Source organism: Tachyglossus aculeatus, chromosome 16 (assembly GCF_015852505.1).
Source record: "Tachyglossus aculeatus isolate mTacAcu1 chromosome 16, mTacAcu1.pri, whole genome shotgun sequence".
Classification (NCBI taxonomy): domain Eukaryota; kingdom Metazoa; phylum Chordata; class Mammalia; order Monotremata; family Tachyglossidae; genus Tachyglossus; species Tachyglossus aculeatus.
The window spans coordinates 14300214-14324240 of NC_052081.1; the positions used below are offsets into that span (position 1 = coordinate 14300214).

A 24027-nucleotide genomic window follows, 5' to 3' on the forward strand; every position below is an offset into this window, starting at 1 on the left:
CTCAGTTTACCTATAAGGAAACTGAGGCACAGAGAAGTTAAGTGACTCGCACAAAATCACACAGCAGGCAAGTGGCAGAGCCAGGATTAGAACTGGTCTGCTGACCCTTTCCACAAGAGCCACGCTGCGTCTTTCACTTGTCCAAATTGGTCTTGATCTGTCGTCATCGTCATCAACAGGTACTTTATTGAGCATTTACTGTTGCAGAGCACTGTACTGAGTGCTTGGGAGAGTATAATACAATAGAGTTGGTAGACACATTCTTTACCAACAATGAGCTTATGGTCGATCAGGATGAGAGACATTTAAAGAATCAAGTAGCAAACCATGTGTGAGAGATTAATTGACCCTTGCATCAGAGGGCCTATTTAGTGATTTCATCTAAATTGATTTACAGAATAGAGTGTTCAACTTGGTTTTTGATTAGAGCAATCCTCTAAGAATTATTGTAATATGTACAATGTTAGATTGTATATATTAGAACTACTATAACTAAAGGATCTGTGTTTTTAGACTTTATCAGATGTAACTCTATTCTATTGCCAAATGATTCTTTCCAGTTAAGTTTAAGTAACTCCCACCCAAAATTTGATATTTTTTCATTTTAAATGTGTTCTTGACTTTTTTACTGCCCAAATGAACTTATTGATTTTCAGTCTTTCCTAATTTCACTTTTCTCCACTCTTGGAAAAAGTCTTGCGTTTCCTTAGGTAAGTGGCTCCTCGGGCTTAATTTAGGTCTATATTTCACGTGTGTGCCGTCATTCTTTACAGTTCAATCCAGAATCATCAACTCAAACCCAACATTAAGTTTTTTCTAGATATTGAAGAGAGGTACCATAACAAAGCAAGGCTGCCTTAATTCTGCTATGAATGTTCAGCTAGGTGTGATGCCAAGTGTTTGTTTAGGCACTTACAAAATTTGTGCCCGCCCCAAGGAATAATATTGCTAAAAAACAACTTGTTGAATAGATGCTGGCTGTGTCATAAAAGTGGAAACTAAAGCCAAATTCTTTCATTTAAAGTAGAACTTGCTCTCAATTTAAGACAAAAGAGGAATAACCCCAAAGCGTATACCTCTTAGCCTTCAAAATCTAGGTACACTTATAAACTGCCAGTCAGTCAGTCGTATTTATTGAGTGCTTACTGTGTGGAGAGCAAATTTGGGAAATCTCTGGCATCATTTTTGTCAACTCTAGCGGGTGTATAAACTACCTCTTGAGAGATCTGTGCCTTCTATTCCGTGAACTGTATTTTACACCCTCATTAATGATGACATCACTCTGACAGGACTTGCTAGCCTTGAAAATGGAAAAGGCACCAAAGTCAGAGCATTATGGTTTAGTGTTTCTTGTTAAAAAAAACAACCCAACACCCTGCCTTCTAATTTTAAAAAACTCTTCACCCTCCTAAATTCATTCCTGCAGTCCCACTTCCTGTCTCTGAGATGTGAGAACACTAAGAAGCCTAATTCAAATCACTTGGGACAACCTGATTGCCTTGTATCTCCCCCAGCACTTAGAACAGTGCTCAGCAAATAGTAAGCGCTTAATAAATGCCATCATTATTATTATTATTATTATGGATTCTTCCCACGGACTAGACCCAGTTATTAACTCTGGCTCTCCAGGTTGAATTAAATGGAGTTTGGGGCCGTGTTTTGTTTTTGTTTTGTCTTTCTTGAACGGCTGCCGGAGAGGCGTGAGTGAACACATCAAAACTATTTTTCCCTTGTCACTCTGCCATGGGGTTATTTATGGCTATTTACTGAACCCTTGCCTTGCACAATAGATGCTTGGATAGCATACGCGTGACACACATTTTGCTGACATTCAGCACTTGCCAGTCCACAGCACACTTCTTGTCTGGTAAAGATCGGATCTCCTGGGAATTTTTCAATACAGCTGTTTTTTTTAAAAAGTCACACATTGAGCAGTAACCCTATCATTGTTATGAAGTGAGCCCGAAGACAGACGACTGTTGCAAAGGCTGAAGAAATATTAGCAATGGCCATATGAAAACAAAGGTTTGTCAGACCTTCATTTGTTTTTTATCTGAGCTGAATCAAGTAGAGAGAAGAAGGGGGGGGTTGTAGTGTTCAGATTTGTAGAGCTGGGATGATTCCTGAGGATTTGTTAACTACACAACTCTGCATTTGAATCAAATGGTGAATTCATTCATTCATTCAATCGTATTGAGCGCTTACTATGTGCAGAGCACTGTACTAAGTGCTCAGGAAGTACAAGTCGGCAACATATAGAGACGGTTCCTACCAAACAACGGGCTCACAGTCAGTTATTCCCCATGAACCCCAGGCTATCCTAATTACCTACAGTAATGTGAATGGGTTTTTCTTAATCCATGGTATTTATTGAGCACTTACTGTGTGCAGAGCACTGTACTAAATGCTTGGGAGAGGACAGTACAACATAGTTTATAGACATATTCCCTGCCCACGATGAGCTCACAGTCTATAGTCTAAAGTCTTAAATAAATATGTTTCTATTAGTGCCTAAAATTACTACTAAACTGGGTGTTTCAACAATGTCTAGGGCCTACTTACATCAAACACTCTCTTCAGTATCTTTACTTCAGCCTCAAGTGCAAGAAAGGATTTAATCTCCATCAGTTAGAGAAATGATTCAGGAACAGAGAAAATTATTGTCTTAGATCCCTGAAATCTCTATCTTGTTATACTCTGTAGCTTCCTAGAAATGTTACAACCGTATCCAGCACCATCTTGATCTTCAGCACTTAAAGATATTTGTTTTTCCTGGAGGTGACAGAAAATAGGATGATGGATTGGAAGTAAATATCATTAACAAGCTCTTGATGGAAGCATTTTTATGGGGCTGAGAAATCCGCTGTCTCAGGACCACCACCTCTGTGGACCAGAACTCAATCTGCCTGGAGTTCTTGTTGGTTAATCAACAGTAACCTTGTGAACTGGCATGTGAACTTAGAGTGCTTGATATACCCTAAATCAGTCAATCAATCTGGTATTTATGGAGTGCTTATTATGTGTTGAGCACTGTACTAAGCTCTTGGGAGAGTATGGTACAACAGAATTAGCTGGCATGCTCCCTGCCCATAAAAAGCTTATGGTAAATTATTACTTTATATTTAAAGAGTTTTAATCTTATTTTTACTTCCAAAATCTTCCAAAATCACACCTCTTCCAGGAGGCCTTCCCTGATTAATATCTCTTCTCCTGACCCTACATCCCTCTTAGTTGCCACTTGAGTCCCAGACATGCCCCAAGACTTACCTCTCTTCAAACTCTATTGCTTACACCTATCTGTAATTCATTCTTAAAATAATAATGGTAATCATTAGGACGGTATTTCTTAAGCACTGTGTGCCAAGTACTGTTCTAAGCACTGGAGTAGATACAAGGCAATCAGGTTGGACACAGTCCCTGTCCTACGTGAGGCTCACAGCCTCAATCCCCATTTTACAGATGAGGCAACTGAGGCACAGAGAAATGAAGTGAGTTGCCCGAGGTCACACAGCAGACAAGTGGCAGAGATGGGATTAGAACCCAAAGCCTGGGCTCTTGCCACTAGGTCATATCTCCCTCTCTAGGCTGTAAACTCCTTGGAAGGCAGAAGTCATGCCTACTAATGTTCTCCCCCAAATACTTAGGCCTGTGAGCTGCATACAATAAGCACTCAGTAAATACTTGTGATTGATTGTTCTTTTGCTTGCTTTTTTTTTTGCAGGAGGTAGGATGCTCAGATTGATGCGGACAAGCGTTGAAGATTCTGGCCGGTATTCTTGCCTAGTAAGCAATGCAGTAGGAGAAGAAAGAAAATATTTTACCCTGTCAGTGCTGGGTAGGTATGCAAATGTTAGGCTCAAGAAAAGAATCACTTTGGGGAACACATTTTAATTGATTTTCAGTCTGGGTTGAAAGTAGAACTCAGAACAGCAAGTGAACATTGCAGAGGTTATATTTTTGCAAGAGTTTGGCCCATTCATTCATTCATTCGGTAGTATTTATTGAGTGCTTACTGTGTGCAAAGCCCTGTACTAAGTGCTTGGGAGAATATAATATAATAATAATAATGGCATTTATTAAGAGCTTACTATGTGCAAAGCACTGTTCTAAGCGCTGGGGAGGTTACAAGGTGATCAGGTTGTCCCATGTGGGGCTCACAGTCTTCATCCCCATTTTACAGATGAGGTAACTGAGGCACAGAGAAGTTAAGTGACTTGCCCAAAGTCACACAGCTGACATTTGGCGGAGCCGGGATTTGAACCCATGACCTCTGACTCCAAAGCCCTCACTCTTTTCCACTGAGCCACACTGCTTCTCTAACATAAATAACATATATATGTTATACAACAATAAGCAGACACATTCCCTGCCCACATCGAGGTCTGTCACCCTTGGCAAAGGAACTCTTTTACTATCCAAGTCTTTCTGTCATTGACCTTTCCACCATGATGGAGTTTATTATGTATTTTCATCCCCCTGGAGTATTGCTCAGTGTCTACTGCGTTGTCATTCCAATTCCAGTTATGGTTTCCTATGTGGGTTTGCTACAACTCTTCTCTTTGGGCCTTACTTCATAAGTGAACACCACCCAGTTTGTTTCTCCTCTTAACGGTTGGAGGCTAGTGCCAGTCTAGGTCTCTGAATGCAGCTAGTTGATATTTACGCAGATTCTGGGGTTCAACAGCTGATGAAAATCCTGAGACAAGATCACATTTCCTCAGTTCCTCAAAGCTTTTTGGTTTATTGATCCATGACAGTGAAAAATTGCTGATTAATATAAAGGTGTATTGTCGTATTAATTGAGCGCTTACTGTGTGCAGAGCACTGCACTAAGCACCTGGGAAGTACAACTTGGCAACACATAGAGACAGTCCCTACCCGACAACAGGCTCACAGTCTAGAAAAAATCTCTGCTGTGGTGGCCACTGAGTCCGACAACTCCGGGGGCTTCTTCCCCCAAAATAATCCCGACTCTGGTGGGACTCGAACCCACAGCCTTTGAATGCCTTCTGCACGCTAGAAGCCCAATGTGCTATCCATTGCACCACAGAGCCACTCGAGTATAAATCACAAGTTGAAAATGAGCTCTACTATGATTTCGTTACAATTGAAAAATTTTGCTTCGACGTCCACATCTTGACTTTAAAGTGTGGCAAGAGGCGATGTTGAAATATCAGTGAGTTGAAGTTGCATCTGTGGAAATGAGCCTGGGTATTTTTAAAGGCCATAACCTAACTGGAGTTGATGTCACTGTTCTATCACCTTTTACTTTGTCGGTTATTAGTACCTCCCAGTATCATTGGTGAGAACAGTCTGGAAGATGTGAAAGTGAAGGAGAAGCACAACGTCACTTTGACCTGTGAAGCTAAAGGTAAGGTACCCAGTGCCAGGGAATATAAAGCAGGGTTGTCTAACTTTGGTTGCCCCTCTTACCCTAAACAACAACAATAATAATAATGGTATTAAACACTTACTATATGCCAGACCCTGTACTAAGTGCTGGGGTGGATACCGAGCAAATCAAGTTGGACACAGTTCCTGTCCCAGGTGGAGCTTACAGTCTCAACCTCCATTTTACAGATACAATCACTAAGTCACGGAGAAGTGAAGTGATTTCCCCAAGGTCACACCGTAGACAAGTGGTGGAGCTGGGATTAGAACCCATGACCTCCTGTCTCCCAAGCCCCTGCTCTATCCACTACACTGTACTGCTTCTCCAATAAATCATTCATTGGAATGAAATGAAATCCTGAAAGGCATTTTAGAGGGGAATTAAAATGCAAGCTGTTAAACTCAAATTTGGGGAAATAAAAACTGGAATCGGGGAGGAATTTCAGATCAATGCCCCTTTCATTACGTATATATTTCCCAAGGGAGGGAAATTAGAAAGGAAGTCAGGCTAATTGTCAGCACCAGCCTGACAGTTACAATTAAGTTAAAAAGAGCAAAGAGTGTTCATGAGTGCTAAATGTTTTGGGAAGAATTTAGGCTGTTTCATTTAAACTCCCTCCTGCAGTTCATCACAGTTTAGGGGGATATTAAAGAAGGTGGGTAGAAATGACAATGATCAGCAATGACTTGACATGACTTGAGAATACTCACGGGTTGCTGTGCTTCTTACAGGGAATCCACTACCAGAGATAACCTGGTTAAAAGATGGACAGCAGCTCACAAAGGATGGAAACCACCAGATTATGTCAAACGGACGCTTTCTTCAAATAACCAACGCCCAAGTGTCAGATACTGGAAGATATACCTGTGTTGCCTCCAACCCCGCTGGGGACAAAAGCAGAAGTTTCAGTCTCAATGTGTTCGGTAAGTTTTCGCATCTTTTCCTATTTCTGCTGTACCAGCTCAGACCCTGTAACTGCAGAATTCAGTTATGCCAATAGGTGTTTGTACACGGACTAATAATCAGTTTAAATTATTTCCATAAGGAAGAAGATGTGAATTGGGTTTAATAAAGAATTTCTCTCACTACTCAAAGTTCTCATGTTCTTCACGTCTCCAGACTCCATGATCTATGCTCTGTCCACTAGGCCACCCTTCCTCAAAACAGAAAAAAAATGCAGGCCATCGGCATATGCTGTGGCCTTTTGATATAGATATGCAATTACCTCATGGAATGCATAGGCATTCTGATTAGATGTGATTTTTAGATTCAGTTAATATTTTTATATCAAAAACTTACCTTTAGGCGATACTGTTTTTAAATTTGAGATAGTAAAGTACACTATCCTATTAAAGTCATTATTCAGGACTGGAAATTTTTTGTCATGTTCCTGGTCTCCAAATGTTGGCTGCATTCTAGAGTTCATATGAATAAAAGTAGCGGGAAGTTGGAGACAAGGAGGGTGGTATTTGTTGATTGGTGCAAGTGTTTAGTTTTCTGTCTACAGAGATAGCGAGACACATTTCCAACTTCCATATTTTGTGCCTCTCATTTAAATAGGAAGTAATGTGATACTTTCTAGGCCACAAAGTATTCATCATCATCAGTGGTATTTATTGAGCGCAGACTGTGTTCAGAGCAGTGTACGAAGCTCTTGGGAGAGTACAATACACCTGAGTGGTTAGGCACATTCCCTGCCTGCAGCTTATAGTTTAGAGGGGGAGAGAGACATTAATATAAATGAAAAAGTTGTGATATATAATTTATAGATATGTACATAAGAGCTGCGAGGGTGGGCAATACCAAATGCCAAAATCCCATCAATTTTTTCAGAGAGTGATTGGGAGTCCCATGGAGACTGTGTTCATCTGCTTGTATTGTATTTACACCAGGACTTAGCCCAGAGTAGAGACTTAACAAATACCACATTTGTGGAATTTCAGAGGCGAGAATCTGCCCCTGGGAGAGTCTTAATATAAAGCAAACTGTGCCGAATGACTATACTGTTACTGTGGGTGTTAATCTAATGAGAGGTTCTGGGCAAAGCTGGAAATGGGGTGGAGAGAAAAAAGTTAATGGGTATATTCCTTTCATCGAGCTCTTGTTCCTCTTCAGTATCTCCTACTATTGCTGGTGTAGATAGCAATGGAAGCCCTGAAGATGTAACTGTTATTCTCAACAGTCCCACATCCCTGGTCTGCGAAGCGTATTCCTACCCGCCAGCTACCATCACCTGGTTTAAAAATGGAGTTCCCATTGAGTCAAACAGAAACATTAGGATTCTGCCAGGTAATTGTTGAACTCTCTTGGAACTGTATGACATCAGGCTTCTGGCCACCTCCATCAGAAAGTGGAATTCATTTTTATTATCAGAAATGTGGACATTGGTTTGTCCATGCAGTCTGCATTATGGGAGGCTCTATATGAATAAGACTGACTTCTTATACTTGGGAAAAGTCATTTTCTCTACAATGAAATTCTGTACAGGGGGCTAATGAGAAGGGGTAACCTCCATATCGATAATTCAGTAACTGTGAGAAGTGGGAAGAGGGAGACTGACAAAAGAACCTAGAACTGAATGACTTTCCTGGATAGCATTGTCTGCGTTGAATGGAAACCTCACTTATAGAGTCAGATTTGGGATGGTCAGGCAGCTGTTAACCATGTTCATTGATTTGTTCTTGTGAAATTATCCCAAGATTTCTGAGAAGGGGCCCAGTATACGGAAAATTATCTCAGAAAAGGAATCTTAAAGTAATTTTTGCCCTTAGCCTTATATTCAGTCTCAGATGACTTTCCAATTCCATTTTGTTTCACTATCAGTGGTTTCATCTTTAGTAGGACAAATTTTCCATTTTGCTGAGCTTTTCCAGTGGGGATCACAAGGGACTGTTTTCCAAGAGTGCTAGGTTTAGCAGAATCAATTTTGCAAAGTCTTTTCTGTTCAGTTGTGAAAACCATTTAGCCATGAAAGAAATTGAACCCCCTTTTTTGATTCTTTTTGCTAAGGCATCTCACAAGTATTTTACAGTAAGTTCTGTGTGATGCCAAGAAAATCTGAAAGCTGAATGTTAAAGATCCCGATAAGTTTTTTTTATCTCAAAACTAGCAAGTCTCATATTGCCAGGCAAAATGTGAACTCAAACTCCTAAAAGGCTAACTTAGAATATCTCAGGGTGGCAAAAGACTTCCATTTTGAACTTCTTGTTCAGACCCCCTTGAATTTGAATGTAATTGCTGCAAGAGATTTTATCACTCAATGGTATTTACTGAGCACTTACTGTGTATATAGAATAGACAGAAAAAATAACAGATCCTTTTGAAAACTGTTAATTCTTATCAGGTCTACTGATATGTGGTAAGAATGGGAGCATAGGCATTCAGGAGGTTATTCTCCCAACTAAAGGGTGTCAGCTTGGAAATATTGTGGCAGTGGTTTGATGCAGATAGGTGATGAATGAAATGAAAAATCCCATGTTTTAATCTAAACTGATATATGGAAGCTAGAGTAATAAGTGGACTTGAGTTGGTAATCAGAAAATAATGATTGGCTGGCCACACCCCTAAAGAATGACATCCTGCTAATTTTGGCTTGGTTGTCTCTTTGTGTCCAGAAACCATGGCCATTGAACCAGTTCAGTCATCCAAGGATGTTGGACAGGAAAAGTGGGAGGAATGTGAGCAATAAAATTAATTTTCTACCACTTTTGGAGTAGGCTTTCACTGCTCCAAATTTTGGGGTTTTTTGAATTATTATTTCTGCAGGAGGTAGAACATTACAAATCCTAAATGCTCAGGAGGACAACGCTGGCAGATACTCTTGCATAGCTACAAACGAAGCTGGGGAAACTGTAAAGCACTATGAAGTGAAGGTCTACAGTAAGTACTAAAGAAAGTTAAAATTAGGTTAATTTATAGTTTTTGGTCATTCCACATTTTTTTCCCATTTCTGGTTTTCATCATTAGTTCACTACAATTTTGTATTGTTCTTAAAGATTGTTAGTTATGCAATTGTTTCATTAATGATGGGGACAGAATACAGCCTATCTACCATCTTTGCATATGAGTATGTCCATGACCCCAGTTGCTTAGAGGTGTGTAAAGACCACTTTCCTGTTTGCTAACCCCTAATCTGCATTTTTGTCATCTTTCCCTTTTTACCTTTTGGACTGCTCTAAACACTCCGTCCCTCCCCTAAGGAGTTACCAGTGCTTAGATGGGGGTGAGTTCTGTTTCCTAGCCTGGTTCACATGTCTATTCATAGCCTGGTTCATTGGACTATCGGCAGGTAAACTGAGGAGTGGGAAATGGTGGACATTAGGCCAGATCTGGAAGCCATCTGTGTCAGAAAAATCTGAATTTGTGACAAAAAGTGGAGAAGCGACAGCAAAATGAGTGGAAAAAGCTTGGGCCTGGGATTGAGAGGACCTGGGTTCTAGGCCCACTCTGCCACTTGTTTGCTGTGTGAGCTTGGGCAAGCCTCTTAACTTCTCTGCACCTGTTACCTCCTCTGTAAAATGGCAATTAATGTGGTGAACCCCAGGTGGAACATGGATTGTATCCAATCTGATTATCTTGTATCTACTCCAGCACTTAGTATGGTACCTGGTACAGAGTAAGCACTTAAAGAGTACCATGGAAAAAAAAAGAGGGGACCTGACCTATCTTCTTACCTAAATTTTTTCTCCTGAGATGTAGATGGGTTCCAAAGGAATTCCTAAAATGTGAATAAAATCAAGAGATCCCTATAATTTTATACTCTGTGGTGTTCTTTCCTATGTAGTTCCACCCATAATCAACAAAGGTGATCTTCTGGGACCTGGCCTTTCTCCTAAAGAAGTGAAGATCAAAGTAAACAACACATTGACACTGGAATGTGAAGCTTATGCGATCCCTACTGCTTCCCTCAGCTGGTACAAAGATGGACGGGTCAGTCATTAACTCTCATCCTTTGGTAGTTTTCCTCAGGAGAATATTGGAAGGATGTTTTCCTAGCCACTTCATATTTAATTCTGCTGTGTTCATGGGCCTATGAATCTGATAATAATAATAATGATGGCATTTGTGAAGTGCTTACTATGTGCAAAGCACTGTTCTAAGCGCTGGGGAGGTTACAAGGTGATCAGGTTGTCCCACGTGGGGCTCAAAGTCTTCATCCCCATTTTAAGGATGAGGTAACTGAGGCACAGAGAAATTAAGTGATTTGCCCAAAGTCACACAGCTGACAATTGGTGGAGCCGGGATTTGAACCCATGACCGCTGACTCCCAAGCCCGTGCTCTTTGCACTGAGCCACGCTGCTTCTCTATTTGGTTTTTCATGCTCTGTTGTCAGGTCGACATTGCAACCAGTCAGGTATTCAATATACCAACTATGGATTTTCAGGCTGAAATTCCAATTACCATTGCTATTAATGGAGTTGTTTGAATCTGCTATATTGTTTTTGTGTGGGGATAACTGAAATTATGCTAATATGTTGGAGCATGCAGGGAGGGAAAGCAGAGAAGATAAAAGGAATGGCAGTGCAACTGTTGAGGTGCGCTCTACCCTTAAACATAGGCCCCACTCTAAACAGATAGATGTTTGGTGGCAAACTCCTTGAGGGCAAGGACCATATTTTCTATTTTTATTGAAGGCTCTCAAGCACCTAGTTCAGTGCTCAGGCACTCCATAAATAAGGATGAGGATGATGAAGATTAATACAGAGTATCTGGTGTCAGAGCACCTGGGTTCTAGTCCTTGCTTTCCCATTTGTCTGCTGTGTGACCTTGGCTAAGTCACTTGATTTCTCTGAGCCTCAGTTTCCTCATTTTTAAAATGCAGATTCAATACCTGTTCTCCCTCCTACTTAGACTATGAGACCCATTTGGGACCGAGACTTTGTCCAACCTGATTATCTTGTATCTATCCTTTCTTTTAGGACAGGTTTGGCCCAAAATAAGGGCTTTACAATTGCCATAAAAATGAAAAAAATATGGAGGGCTTCTAGTGGAGAGCCTTGAATCTGATTAGGAACTTTTATCTAATGCAGGGAGAAATAGGTTGCCTTTGGAGGTTTTTGAAGAACCAAGTGATGTGTTTGGAATGGCATTTTAGAAAGATGATCTGGGCAGCAGAGAAGAATAGTCTCAAGAGGGAAGAGGCTGAAGGAAGGGAGAGAGCAGCAAGGAGGAGGAGGGAAAAATCAAGACAGGAGGTAAAGCAGTGGTGACGAGTTATAAGGGTAGAGAGGAAAGAAGAAGGATTGGGTACAGGAAATACAGTGGAGGAGAAACATGGCTTTATTTAGAAACATGTCGAAAGGGAAAAGTGAAGGACAGAGAGGTGACTGAGAAAGGGAGCAACCAGTCTTGTCTCCTTACTGTTCACCACCTCACTAGAATTTGTAAGCCCAGATTTAGCCTTTGTTTCAATATTGTGTGACGATAGGTCCAATTACCTATCTGTCTTGGATTTCCCCTTTTTCATCTGCTTTTCTTCCCAAGAATGCAATGTGTAATAAACTATTTTGTAAAACTTGTATGTGCAGATATTTGTTGACACAGCTAAGACAATACGATGTACCATCAAAAAAACCGCAAAAAAAACAGTTGGTGGGTGACATTAGTTTGTTGATTTTAGATTTCTAAATCTAAATTTCTGTTGCTATGAGTATCACTTTTCCTGTTTTCCAAATGAAAAAAAAAAACCTAAGGCATCGAGAGGTTAGCAAGTACCAGTTACCACACAGAGAGAGAGAGAAATCAGAACACCCATCTTTATGTTCTAACTCTCAGACCACATGATGGCATTTTTCATTCAGTGAATTTGTTTCACACTTACCTTCAAGACAGATGGACTGATGCTTCTGGACAGAAATAAAATATTTAATCTTCTTAATACTGGAACTCTACAGATTCTGAATAGCTAAGCTGCTGTCTGTCCAGCTTCACACATAATCAACCAAGTATTCAATTGAATTCCAGTTCCTGGTCATAATTTAAGACGGAAAGAACACAACTTGATTTTTCAGATCCCAGATGGATTTTGCAACATTGGTAGCTAGGGAAATCATCTTTCAGCCTGTAAAATAAGCAAATTTCATCTGGAAGCCATTGTGGGAGGAAAAAAATGGAACTCCCACCATGTTATGTTTACAGTTTCTTTTCTAATGCTGACCATACTTCGTAATAAAGTACCAATTCCATAGAAGTTTGTTTTGAAGGGATAACTGATACATTTTTCTTTTTTAATTATCCTTTTTCATTATTTTTCCCACTGTATCCCTGCATTTGTACTTTTCTTGCTCCATGTAACTAGTATAAGCAGTTATTCATACTACTCTAAAGAGAGAGAAGCCACGTTGCTTAGAGGCTTTGTTGAATGTTGAGGAACTGTGCTTCAAATTTTGTATATTCCAAGTGCAAGATATGTGTTTTGGTGGCTTTTGATACATTTTTAAATTTGTTTCAATTTAATCATCTGGAAATTGAACCAAAGAATACAAGTTATCGCTAACTGTTCAGTTCTTGAATGTCTTCTACCCCTGGGTTTTCCTCTTCAATCAATCAATCAGTAGTCTTCACTGAGCACTTACTCTGTACAGAACACTGTACTAAGTGCTCAGGAGAGTATAAACAGTAGAATTGGTAGACATGATCCCTGCCCACAAGGCACTTACAGTCTAAAGGGGGAGGCAGATGTTATAATGATAAATTACAGATAGAGGAAATGGCAGAGTGTAAGAATATGTGCATAAATCCTATGGGACTGTGGATGAGGTACATATCAAGTGCTTGGAGGTACAGTTCCAAAGGCATAGGTGATGCAAAAATAAGGGACTTAGGGAAGGCCTCTTGGTGGAGATTTTAGGAGGGCTTTAGAAATGGGGAGAATCTGTCTGTCAGAGATGAAAGGGATGGGAGTTCAAGGAGAGAGAGAAGACACAGGCAGTGGGTTGGTGACGAGATAGACACAAGGTGAAGGTACACTGAGTAATTTGGCTTAAGCCAAACTCATTTCACTCCTCAAATCACTCCTTGTAGAGGGGAGAAAGGGATGGGAGAGGCTATGAAATTCAAATCAGTTTATCGCTGTTGCATATGTGAAGTCTTTTTATTGGCTTGGTGAGAGAGAAGGTTATTGCTTTAGATTCTCATAGCTTTAATTGTGGTGTTTTCCCCTGTTGGCAAAGATAATTGAAAAAGCTCAGTATGAATCTTGCTCAATGGAATGTTAATCAATCAATCAATGCTATGTTTTGAGTACTTACCGCGTGCACAGCACTGTACTAAGCACTTGGAAAAGTACAATTCAATAGAGTTGATAGACACGATCCCTGTAATGAGTTCATTGTATTAGGTTATACTTGTTAAACAGCACTCCGATTTGCCCTCTACATTGATCAACTTAATCAGATAGTTTCCCACTCTCCTTGGTGCTGCGTAGCTCTTGACTTACTGCTATTGAAATATTTTGAGAAAGAAAAACGCTACTGAAGTTTTAGCCGTTATTGTTGATTGATTGTAAATTCCTCAGGGGAAGGTCAGATTATTATTAATCTAATGATCCGATCAATCTGATGATGAGTAATATTTCTTGACACCTACTATTTTGCCCTTTTCCAAAACTCCACATGAATATAGCTGATTTATTAGAAAAATGAAGAAAATGATTATGCTTCTCTACTGTAATGTTAGTGTTATGCCTCTTTATGGTAATACGGTTTAAATTAAATCACAGCCTCTTAAATCAGATGGTCATATTAAAATTGCGGTCAGTGGACAGACCCTGCAAATCAAGGAAGCTCAAGTTTCAGACACCGGTCGTTACAGTTGTGTGGCATCTAACATCGCTGGAGAAGATGAATTGGAGTTTGATGTCAATATACAAGGTAATGCAGACATGCCTGAAGGGCTCAATCTTGGTGGCTAAATATATATATTCTTGCAAAGAAGAACAGGAAGCCCTTGGCTTGGAGCAAATTGAAATTCAGAATGATTTCTAGTTTTGTGGGGAAATAAATCTCATCACGAAACATTTTGGGCCTTCAACCATTTCACTTTATGGTTGCCCTCAGGAGTGGCTGGCTTATTTGCTGTTATAAACGTTAACTGGAGAAATAGCCAATAGCACTCACTGGTTTTTTAACTGGTCAATATTGCAGTGTTTTTTGTTTCTGTTTGGGAAGGTGCTGTCAGTTACTTTCTGTGTGATCTTGGGCAAGTCACTCCATCTTCTGTGCCTTAGTTTCCTCAACTGTAAAATGGGGATTCAAGACCTGTTCTCCCTCCTACTGAGACTGTGAGCCCCATGCCGGACAGGGGCTGTGTACAACCTCATTAACTTGTACCTACCCCAGTGCTTAGAACTGTTTCACACATAGTAAACACTGAACAAATACCATAAAAAAGGTGGGCATTCCTGTGAGAGCTTCTGAGCTGCTCATCTCCTGCTCAAAGGTGCAGCATTTTTATTTTTAATTTTTTAATGGTACTTGTTGAGTTCTTACTCTGTGCCAGGCATCGTACTAAGGGGCGGGAAAAATACAAGATAATCATATTGGACACAGTCCCTGTCCCACATGGAGCTCACAGCCTAAGCCTCTGGGAGTAGACAGTTCCCCTCTCTAAGCACCCCCAACTCCCCCACCATTCCTTTTTCAGGGAAATGCAGGCCTCTAAAGCACTTCTCCTACCCTATTCAATTTCCCAAATATCAGAACCCACTCGAGCACCCTAGCTCCGGCTTCTGCCTACCATAGTTAACTGCCGGATGGGGGCTTGAGGGCTGAAGGATAATAATAATAATGGTATTTGTTAGCTTCTCAATATGTGTCAAGAACTGTACTAAGCGCTGGGCTCAGTGTCTAAATAGGAGGGAAACAGGTATTTAACCCCAATTATAAAGATGAGAACAATGAGGCATGGAAAGGTTATGTGGCTTGCCCAAGGTCACACAGTGGATGCTGGCAGGTCCGGGATTGGAACTGAGGTCCTCTGACTCCCAAACTAGGGCTCTTTCCTCTAGGCCAAGAAGGAGAAAGGAAAAGTGAGTATTGGAACAGTGCCAGTTTGGATTATTTAAAGCACTTGCAAATTCCTACCGTTGAAATTAGTGCATTATAAGTTCTTGGTTCACATATAAATTTAACTACTTGTTTCTCTTCATAGTCCCTCCCAGTTTTCAGAAGCTCTGGGAAATTGGGAATGCGGTGGATATCAAAAGAAATGGGGAGACCAAGGATGTGATCATCAATAATCCCATTTCTCTCTACTGTGAGACGAATGCTGTTCCACCTCCCACTTTGACATGGTACAAAGATGGCCAAGCTGTGATCGCCAGCAATAAAGTATTAATATTACCAGGTGAGTACTGGTACTTGTAAAGGAGAGTCTGAATCATCTATCATTTTTTCCCACTTGCTTTAGTACCTTTTAATGTTCATTCATTCAGTCATTTATTGAGTGCTTACCATGTTTAGAGCACTGTACTAAGCACTTGGGAGAGTACAATGTGGTAATAAGCAGACACATTCCCTGCCTACAGTGAGCTTTCAGTCTAGAGGGGGAGACAAACATTACTGCACCGAATGGCAAGGGCAAGCAAGTGTAATGTCTGTGGTCCTTAACTCCTGGTGATTTGTCAATTCAGGGATGAGAAAAAGAGTTGGCAGATAAACAAGCAACCAACAGCAACAATTGAATAACAGTATCTTTCTCTTTGAGGAGGTAATCCACTCCTGGGAAGACCATCCTTGATGGAAACTATCACAACTTTCCCCATGTTCCAACTGATAAAGCCCGCTCTCTTCCGTGACCCACCCTCTGTTTTTGCAGGAATTTTGTTGATCTGAGTAATGATGGCTTGAGGATAGGGGGTGTCGGGGATATAGGTGCCCAAGGCTGTGAACCATCCTTCCCTCCATCCATAGGAGCCCAGCTTCCAGGACAGAGGATTTATTACACTTTTCTTCAACTGCTTTGGAATCTAGAAGGGCTCAGTAAGCTTTCTGGCTCTAATGATTTCATCCTGTTTTTTAACCAGACCATCATCTGGAGCCATGAAATTCCATTATCATTAAAAAAAAGTCTACAATCCTAGTTAAATTCCTAGCTCCAGCAGCAGTGAAATATAAGGACTTGGGGGAGTCATTTAGGTTCTTTTGTCTCTCTCCTTTTTTTTTAGTACACTAGAACTATTGTGCATGCCTCTAAGTATCATGTGCGATGCTCTTTGAGCAGCACCTGAAAATATCCATTAATCCATCTTCCTAGGGTAGTTACAATTTCTGCTGTTGTGCAGGTAAAGAATGCTTATTTCCAGTATTTTCCTTGCTCTGTATCTCTGAGGTCAGGAGGGAACCAAGTTGCTATACAACATATAAGGGTTTTTTTATGTAAAAAGCTGCTATGCAATATAGAAGGTGATTTATTAATGTGAGCTATACATTGGTATGTTTGCTATTCATGCGTTCAGACTAAACAGGCAGTGAGGAAATATTTTAAAAGTTTATTTAAAGTAGTAAAATTGCAAACATGGTGATCTCTGTGGACTGTAATAATAAAAAATAATAATAATGTTGGCATTTGTTAAGTGCTTACTATGTGCAAAGCACTGTTCTAAGTGCTGGGGGGGATTCAGGGTAAACAGGTTGTCCCACGTGGGTCTCGCAGTCTTAATCCCCATTTTACAGATGAGGTAACTGAGGCTCAGAGAAGTTAAGTGACTTGCCCAAGGTCACACAGCAGACGTGACAGAGCCGGGATTTGAACCCATGACCTCTGACTCCAAAGCCCGTGCTCTTTCCTCTGAGCCACACTGCCTCTGCAGTAGAATGAAGTGTACCATCACTTTGATGTAATATCCAATTCTGCTTTTCTTCAGGAGGCCGGGTGCTGCAGATTCCTAGGGCCCAGGCGGAGAATGCTGGCAGATACACCTGCGTGGCTGTAAATGAGGCTGGAGAAGATTCTCTTCAGTACAATATCCGTGTGCTTGGTGAGTTTACTCTAACCTCTTTTATCCCAGGCGTACGTCAAATGTCCTCGTCCTTTGAATAGTGATCTCTCTATTCATTGGCCTCGAGGGATGAATAGTTTCAGCAAGTTATAAATGAAGCAGCATCCCGACATTTGCGACTTAGATGCGGAAACAACCCTGACTATGAGCCCACTGTTGGGTAGGGACTGTCTCTATATGTTGCCAACTTGTACTTCCCAAGCGCTCAGTACAGTGCTCTGCACACAGTAAACACTCAATAAATATGATTGATTGATTGATTTCACGGTATAACCTACAAGTGGATGAAAATAGCTTGTGAAAGGAGTAGCATTGGATCCGCAATATTTATGATAGTTATTGGTGCTTCCTTTGTGCCAAAGCACCGGGCTAAATGCTGGGGTAGGTTTAAGACAGTCACACAAAATAGAGCCTCAGTCCCTCATAGGGCTGGTGATCTGAGAGAGAGAATAAAATACCTTATCCTAATTCTACAGCTGAGGAAACTGAGACACAGAGGGATAAGATACACAAGCAACTGACAGCAACAATTGAATAACTGTGAACCCACTGTTGGGTAGGGACTGTCTCTATGTGTTGCTGACTTGTACTTCCCAAGCGCTTAGTACAGTGCTATGCACACAGTAAGCACTCAGTAAATACGATTGATTGATAAAGGGACTTCCAAGGTCACCCAATAGGTTGGTGACAGGGCTAGGATTAGATCTTGGGGTTTCTGACTCTCAGCCCCTTGCTCTATCTGTTGGTCACCCTGCTCATAGGATTAGAACATTATCCTTCCTTTATTGTATACTCACTGGGCTGAAAAGCGCTTACTAAATACCACTGAAAAAAATTTTCTAGGGACAGTAACCATGTGTAATTCCCATCTGTGTACTCTCTTCCAGAGCTTAGTAATAATAATAATGATAATAATGGTATTTGTTAAGCACTTACTATGTGCCAAGCACTGTTCTAAGTGTTGGGGTAGTTGTAATCAGGTTGTCCCACGTGGGGCTCACAGTCTTAATCCCCATTTTCCAGATGAGGTAACTAAGGCACAGAGAAGTTAAGTGTCTTGGCCAAGGTCACTCAGCAGACAAGTGGCAAAGCCAGGATTAGAACCGCCGTCCTCCGACTCCCAAGGCCGTGCTCTTTCCACTAAGCCATGCTGTGCAGTGCTCTGCACACAGTGTTTAATAAATGCTATTACTACTACTAAAAGAACAGTAACTTGGAATATGATATCCTTCTCTCTTTTATTCTATGTGGCATTGCCTTGACAGTACCACCATCCATCAAGGGAGCTAATGGCGACATACCCGAAGAGGTCACTGTGTTTGTCAATAAAACTGCACTGATGCAGTGTATGTCAAACGGAAGCCCTGTACCTAGCAATTCCTGGCAAAAGGATGGACAACTTTTAGTAGAAGACGAACAACATAGGTTTTTATCCAATGGCAGAACTTTGCAGGTAACATAGAAAATTTTTGGAAGATATCTTTTTCTTAAATCATTACCAAAAGCCAAGTGGAAAGGATACAACGTGGATATTGGGTTCTGTAGAAAGCAGCTGATCATTTTCCCTCTTCTTAATATAGATGCCTCTGGACACTGAGAATAAAGCTAGAGCCCTTTATCATTTGTTTTCTCATTACCATGCAGTGGTAACTGTTGGAAAGAAGTCATGTTGTTGCATCAGATCTATTAGTCTATATATTCTATTTTGTAAAATAATTTTAGAACAACTTTCTAATTAACCTCACTAGCCACTGAGGTGTCATAAAAGTTATTTCCATGTTAAGTTTGATTTCTCAGGCAGTCAGTCAGCAGCTTTAGTGAACGTCTACTTTGCACAAGGCATTTGACTACTGGGAGGGGAAAAGAAAGACAGTTAGAGATATTCAGATACGACAAAAAGAAGCATAGAAGCATGCAGATATGCTGTATTTGTCTAAAACTCTAATGAGGTTTTCATTCTTGGAAATAATTGGTCATTTCAATCAACATTTGAGATAATAATGATGGCATTTATTAAGTGCTTACTATGTGCAAGGCACTGTTCTAAGCACTGGGGAGGTTACAAGGTGATCAGGTTGTCCCACGGAGGGCTCACAGTCTTAATCCCCATTTTACAGATGAGGTAACTGAGGTACAGAGAAGTTGTGACTTGCCCAAAGTCACACAGCTGAAAATTGGTGGAGCCAGGATTTGAACCCATGACCTCTGACTCCAAAGCCCGTGCTCTTTCCACTGAGCCATGTTCTAATCCAAGCATCAACCCACTTGACTTGATTCCCTTGGCTACTGTCTCCTTCCCTGGACCTAAGCTTACTCAAGGATCTCTCTGTTGCTGCGGAGGCCAAAACCTTTATTGGGATTAATTTGTCTCTGCATAGTTCTGCCATGAGGAACTAAAAGTCCACTGTTGAGGCTTTAACTGGCTAGGCTAGAATGCTGCTGGGTTCAAGAGAAAGCATGTAAGAGGAAGACGGGGAGAGGAGAAGTTGAGAGAGAGAGCAGAGTGGAGATGATAAAAGAAAGACAGTGACTTAACCGAGTAACTATGTCTTTCATTCTGAAAGGTCAAATTAATTTTGAGTCACCCAACAACCACATTTGAAAACGTGGCATGCTCGCATATGATCATAATTACACATACCTCCTGCCATAATACTCAGCAACTTTAGTATCCAGGACTATGGAAATAGGCTACTTCCCTATGGTACAGAACAATATCACTGACTGGAAGGAATTGTGGGATCTCCCTTCTGTGGCTGTCATCAAGGCAAGGCACCGTTTGTCTAGGTGATTTAAAGCCCGTTCCCAAGAGGGAGCCCACCTGAGGCCCTTCCAGCCTCTATTCTCTCATTCTGCCTTGACAGACACATGTGCTGTCCTGAAGACAAGAATGTCATATGTGTGTATTTATATTCCTGCACAAATGATTTCTTCTGATTATTTTCACTTTTCCTTAGATCTCAAATTCTCAAATAACAGATATCGGCAGGTATGGCTGTATTGCTACGAACGTAGCCGGGACCGCTAAGAAGTATTTCAACCTAAATGTTCATGGTAAGATTCCTAAAGGCTTAACTTGTAGTTACTTATACTTGGAAAATGAGAATCCCAACTCCCTGGAAATAAGACTGATGTTTTGGGAGGTGGTCTAACTCTTCAGGCCATTTGGTCAACGATTAGTATATATAGCTACCAGCAACCATGGGAACAGTTAAAGAAGGGTTACTCATTATTTGAATTTCAAAATCAGTTACTAAAAAATGCTCAGGGAAAGGGAAAACTATTTTTATTTCTGTGGTGTATGAAACTTTTAAAATCAAATTGGTTGAGATTGCAGTCATTGGCTTATGATTCATTCATTAAATTGTATTTATTGAGCACTTCCTGTGTGCAGAGCACTATACTAAGTGCTTGGAAAGTTCAATTCAGCAATAGAGACTGTCCCTGCCCTCAATGGGCTTACAGTCTAGAAAGGGGGAGACAGACATCAATAGCATCAATATAAATAAGTAGAATTGTAGATATATACACATCAGAACAAGTAAAGAGGCATTAATATAAATAAATAGGATCACAGATATGTACATATGTAAACAAGTACTGTGGCAGGGAGAGGGGGTATAGGAAAGGGAATGAGTTGGGGCGATGGGGAAGGGAGGGGGAGCTGAGGGAAAGGGAGGAGGTGAGCCTTCAGTAGGGCTTTGAAGTTGGGGAGAGGGTGAAAATCCAGTGGGCCTTAGATTGGGAAACTTTTAAATGGTTTTCTATTTTATACTCTGAAACCTGCTTCTAGGAAATATGTGAAAATGTATGCTGAGCAAAGATAGAGGCCCTGAAAGTATAAATGTCTCTTAAGCACATCCTTGAGGTACTGGTAGTGTCACTTTAGGTGGTGAGGTGGCTGCAAAGGGAACAGGGAGGAAAGCTTTCTAACTCCATTTCTGCTTTAACGACATAACCTTAAACAGAGCCAGCTTTCTATTATGAATATGCTGTGTTTGAGTCCTGCTTTGTCTCTCAAATTCCTGAAATCTTTTCCGATCAAGAGGATTCATCTTTGCCAAACCTCCATGCAGGAAAGAAGCAACTGATAAAGTGAGCAAAGTCATTAGGAGATTCAAAGTGGGAGGGTGACAGCTGGATTGGCTTCTACCACACGAGGTTCAGATGCTTGGAGAAATCAGAGGACCAATTCACGGGAAACAAGTGATGCTTTCAGCTCGGTGCTTTGGCAGCACAGGGGCGGTGGGGTTGAAGTTTAGTAAATGGATGAGTCCAGGCTGCTGACTGACCACCCAGTATGCAGGGCTAACTGTGATCATTGTTTCAGTTCCTCCGAGTGTCATCGGGCCGAATGCTGAAAACCTGACAGTGGTGGTGAATAATTTCATCTCTCTGACCTGTGAAGCCACTGGTTTCCCACCTCCTGACCTCAGCTGGCTCAAGAATGGAGCGCCCATCAGTTTGAACAGCAATGCTCTGATTGTGCCCGGTAAGGCGATCCCATTATTTCTGTAAATTAGGAATGGCTTCACCCTTTTTTTATGGTATTTGTTAAGTGCACACTATGTGCCAGGCACTGTATTAAGCTCCGTGGTAGAGACAAGCTAATCAGGTTGGACACGGTCCATGTCCCACATAGGGTTCTCAGTCTTAATCTCCGTTTTACAGATGAGGGAACTGAAGCACTGGGAAGTTAAGTGACTTACACAAGTCCACAGAGCCGACAAGTGGTGGAGCCGGGATTAGAAGAGCTGGGATTAAAAGAGCCGGAATTAGAACCCAGTTCCTTCTGACTCTCTGGCCCATGCTCTATTTATTGGGCCACCCCTTCCTTCATCTTAACCTCTTTGACAGTTCAGCAAAGGGCTTAGCTAGGACTGGCTCAATTCCTGCCAGGGGCCAGACTGGTCCTTTTTGCGAGCCCCTCCCTCTTCTTCCTCTCCCTCCTCCCACTTTTGCTCTACTAACTTCCAACCTCCGAACCTCAGTTCTTGGCCAAAGCCCAAGACTGTCCTGCCCGTTCACCCAAGCTAGGGAGTGGAGGAGCAGCGAGCATTAGTATCGCCCATTAGCATTGCCTGGTATTTCATTGTCAAACCAGAGGTGGGACTACCATAAACTGGGGTCAGGAGGGAGGAGGAGAAACCGGTGACGTGAGCATGAGGGCTTTAAATAATAATGTTGGTATTTGTTAAGTGCTTACTATGTGCAAAGCACTGTTCTGAGTGCTGGGGTAGATACAAGGTAACCAGGTTGTCCCACGGGGGGCTCACAATCTTCATCCCTATTATACAGATGAGGGAACTGAGGCCCAGAGAAGTGAAGTGACTTGCCCAAAGTCACACAGCTGACAAGTGGCGGAGCCGGGATTTGAACCCATGGCCTCTGACTCAACAACCCCTAACTCAAGGCCAGAGTGAATGGCTCAGGTGGGAGGGCGATCATGGTGTTATCTGGTGGGAGAGGGAAAGCAGCAAGAACATGGAGCAAGAAAGCCTGGCCAGTTCCTCAGCACCTTCTCTGAGGCCTCCTGCATGGCCACCTGGTCCCCCATGACACCGCCTCTCTCTGTTTGGCTCCCACGGCAGTGTCCCGACCGACGCTCCGAGCATGTTACTCCCTTCCTCAAAAATTTCCAGTGGCTACCAGTCAACCTACGCATCAAGCAAAAACTCCTCAATCTCGGCTTCTAGGCTGTCCATCACCTTGCCCCCTCCTACCTCACCTCCCTTCTCTCCTTCTCCAGCCCAGCTCGCACCCTCTGCTCCTCTGGCACTATGCTGCTCACTGTACCTCTTTCTCGCCTGTCCTGCCATCGACCCCCGGCCCACATCCTCCCCCGGCCTGGAATGCCCTCCCTCCGCACATCCGCCAAGCTAGCTCTCTTCCTCCCTTCAAAGCCCTACTGAGAGCTCACCTTCTCCAGGAGGTCTTCCCAGACTGAGCCCCCTTTTTCCTCTCCTCCTCTCCATCCCCCCCGCCCTACCTCCTTCCCCTCCCCACAGCACCTGTATATATGTCTGTACGGATTTATTACTCTATTTACTTTACTTGTACATATTTACTATTCTATTTATTTTGTTAATGATTTGCATCTAGCTTTATTTGTATTTATTCTGGTGACTTGACACCTGTCCACATGTTTTGTTTTGTTGTCTGTCCCTCCCTTCTAGACTGTGAGCCCTTTGTTGGGTAGGGACTGTTTCTGTATGTTGCCAACTTGTACTGCCCAAGCGTTTAGTACAGTGCTCTGCACACAGTAAGCACACAATAAATACGACAATGAATGTATGAATGAATCAGGCACCAGAGGGTACTGGGAAGAGGTGGGTCAGGACTTGTGGGGGACCTAGGTCTTGAAGCTACAGCAGTTCCCACCCCCATTTCCTCCCTGCCATCCTAGACCTCCCCTCCACGCCGATGAGAGAGTATTTTGGGACTTGGGGAAGGGAGGCAGAGGGGAATCCCACAGTCTGGACAGCCCATCCCCTAGCCTGTTCAAGTTGGGCTGGGAGGATGTTGCGGGGCCGCAGTGGTGGAACTGTCATGGCAGTTTCTGGGGGCCAGATCTAAGTTTTAAGTGTTCAGCCCCACCCTACCTCTCTCCCTCCAATGTCCCCACCCCCAACCTCT

At 41.9% G+C, this 24027-nt stretch overlaps 1 protein-coding gene and 1 non-coding gene across 2 annotated transcripts in view; one reads left to right on the forward strand and one right to left on the reverse strand.

The window, feature by feature from the left end:
* Nucleotides 1–24027, forward strand: part of HMCN1 (hemicentin 1) — a 296199-nt gene that overhangs the window by 197975 nt on the left and 74197 nt on the right. The window contains exons 47-58 of the mRNA XM_038757640.1: nucleotides 3722–3835; nucleotides 5285–5371; nucleotides 6124–6315; nucleotides 7508–7681; nucleotides 9158–9271; nucleotides 10176–10321; nucleotides 14113–14263; nucleotides 15543–15737; nucleotides 17257–17370; nucleotides 18657–18844; nucleotides 20349–20445; nucleotides 21722–21883. Coding sequence (XP_038613568.1) covers nucleotides 3722–3835; nucleotides 5285–5371; nucleotides 6124–6315; nucleotides 7508–7681; nucleotides 9158–9271; nucleotides 10176–10321; nucleotides 14113–14263; nucleotides 15543–15737; nucleotides 17257–17370; nucleotides 18657–18844; nucleotides 20349–20445; nucleotides 21722–21883 — 1734 coding nt within the window. The remainder of the gene's footprint in view (nucleotides 1–3721; nucleotides 3836–5284; nucleotides 5372–6123; nucleotides 6316–7507; nucleotides 7682–9157; nucleotides 9272–10175; nucleotides 10322–14112; nucleotides 14264–15542; nucleotides 15738–17256; nucleotides 17371–18656; nucleotides 18845–20348; nucleotides 20446–21721; nucleotides 21884–24027) is intronic.
* Nucleotides 4969–5054, reverse strand: TRNAR-UCU. The gene is given in 2 exon segments: nucleotides 4969–5004; nucleotides 5018–5054. It is a non-coding gene; the product is annotated as a tRNA-Arg (tRNA).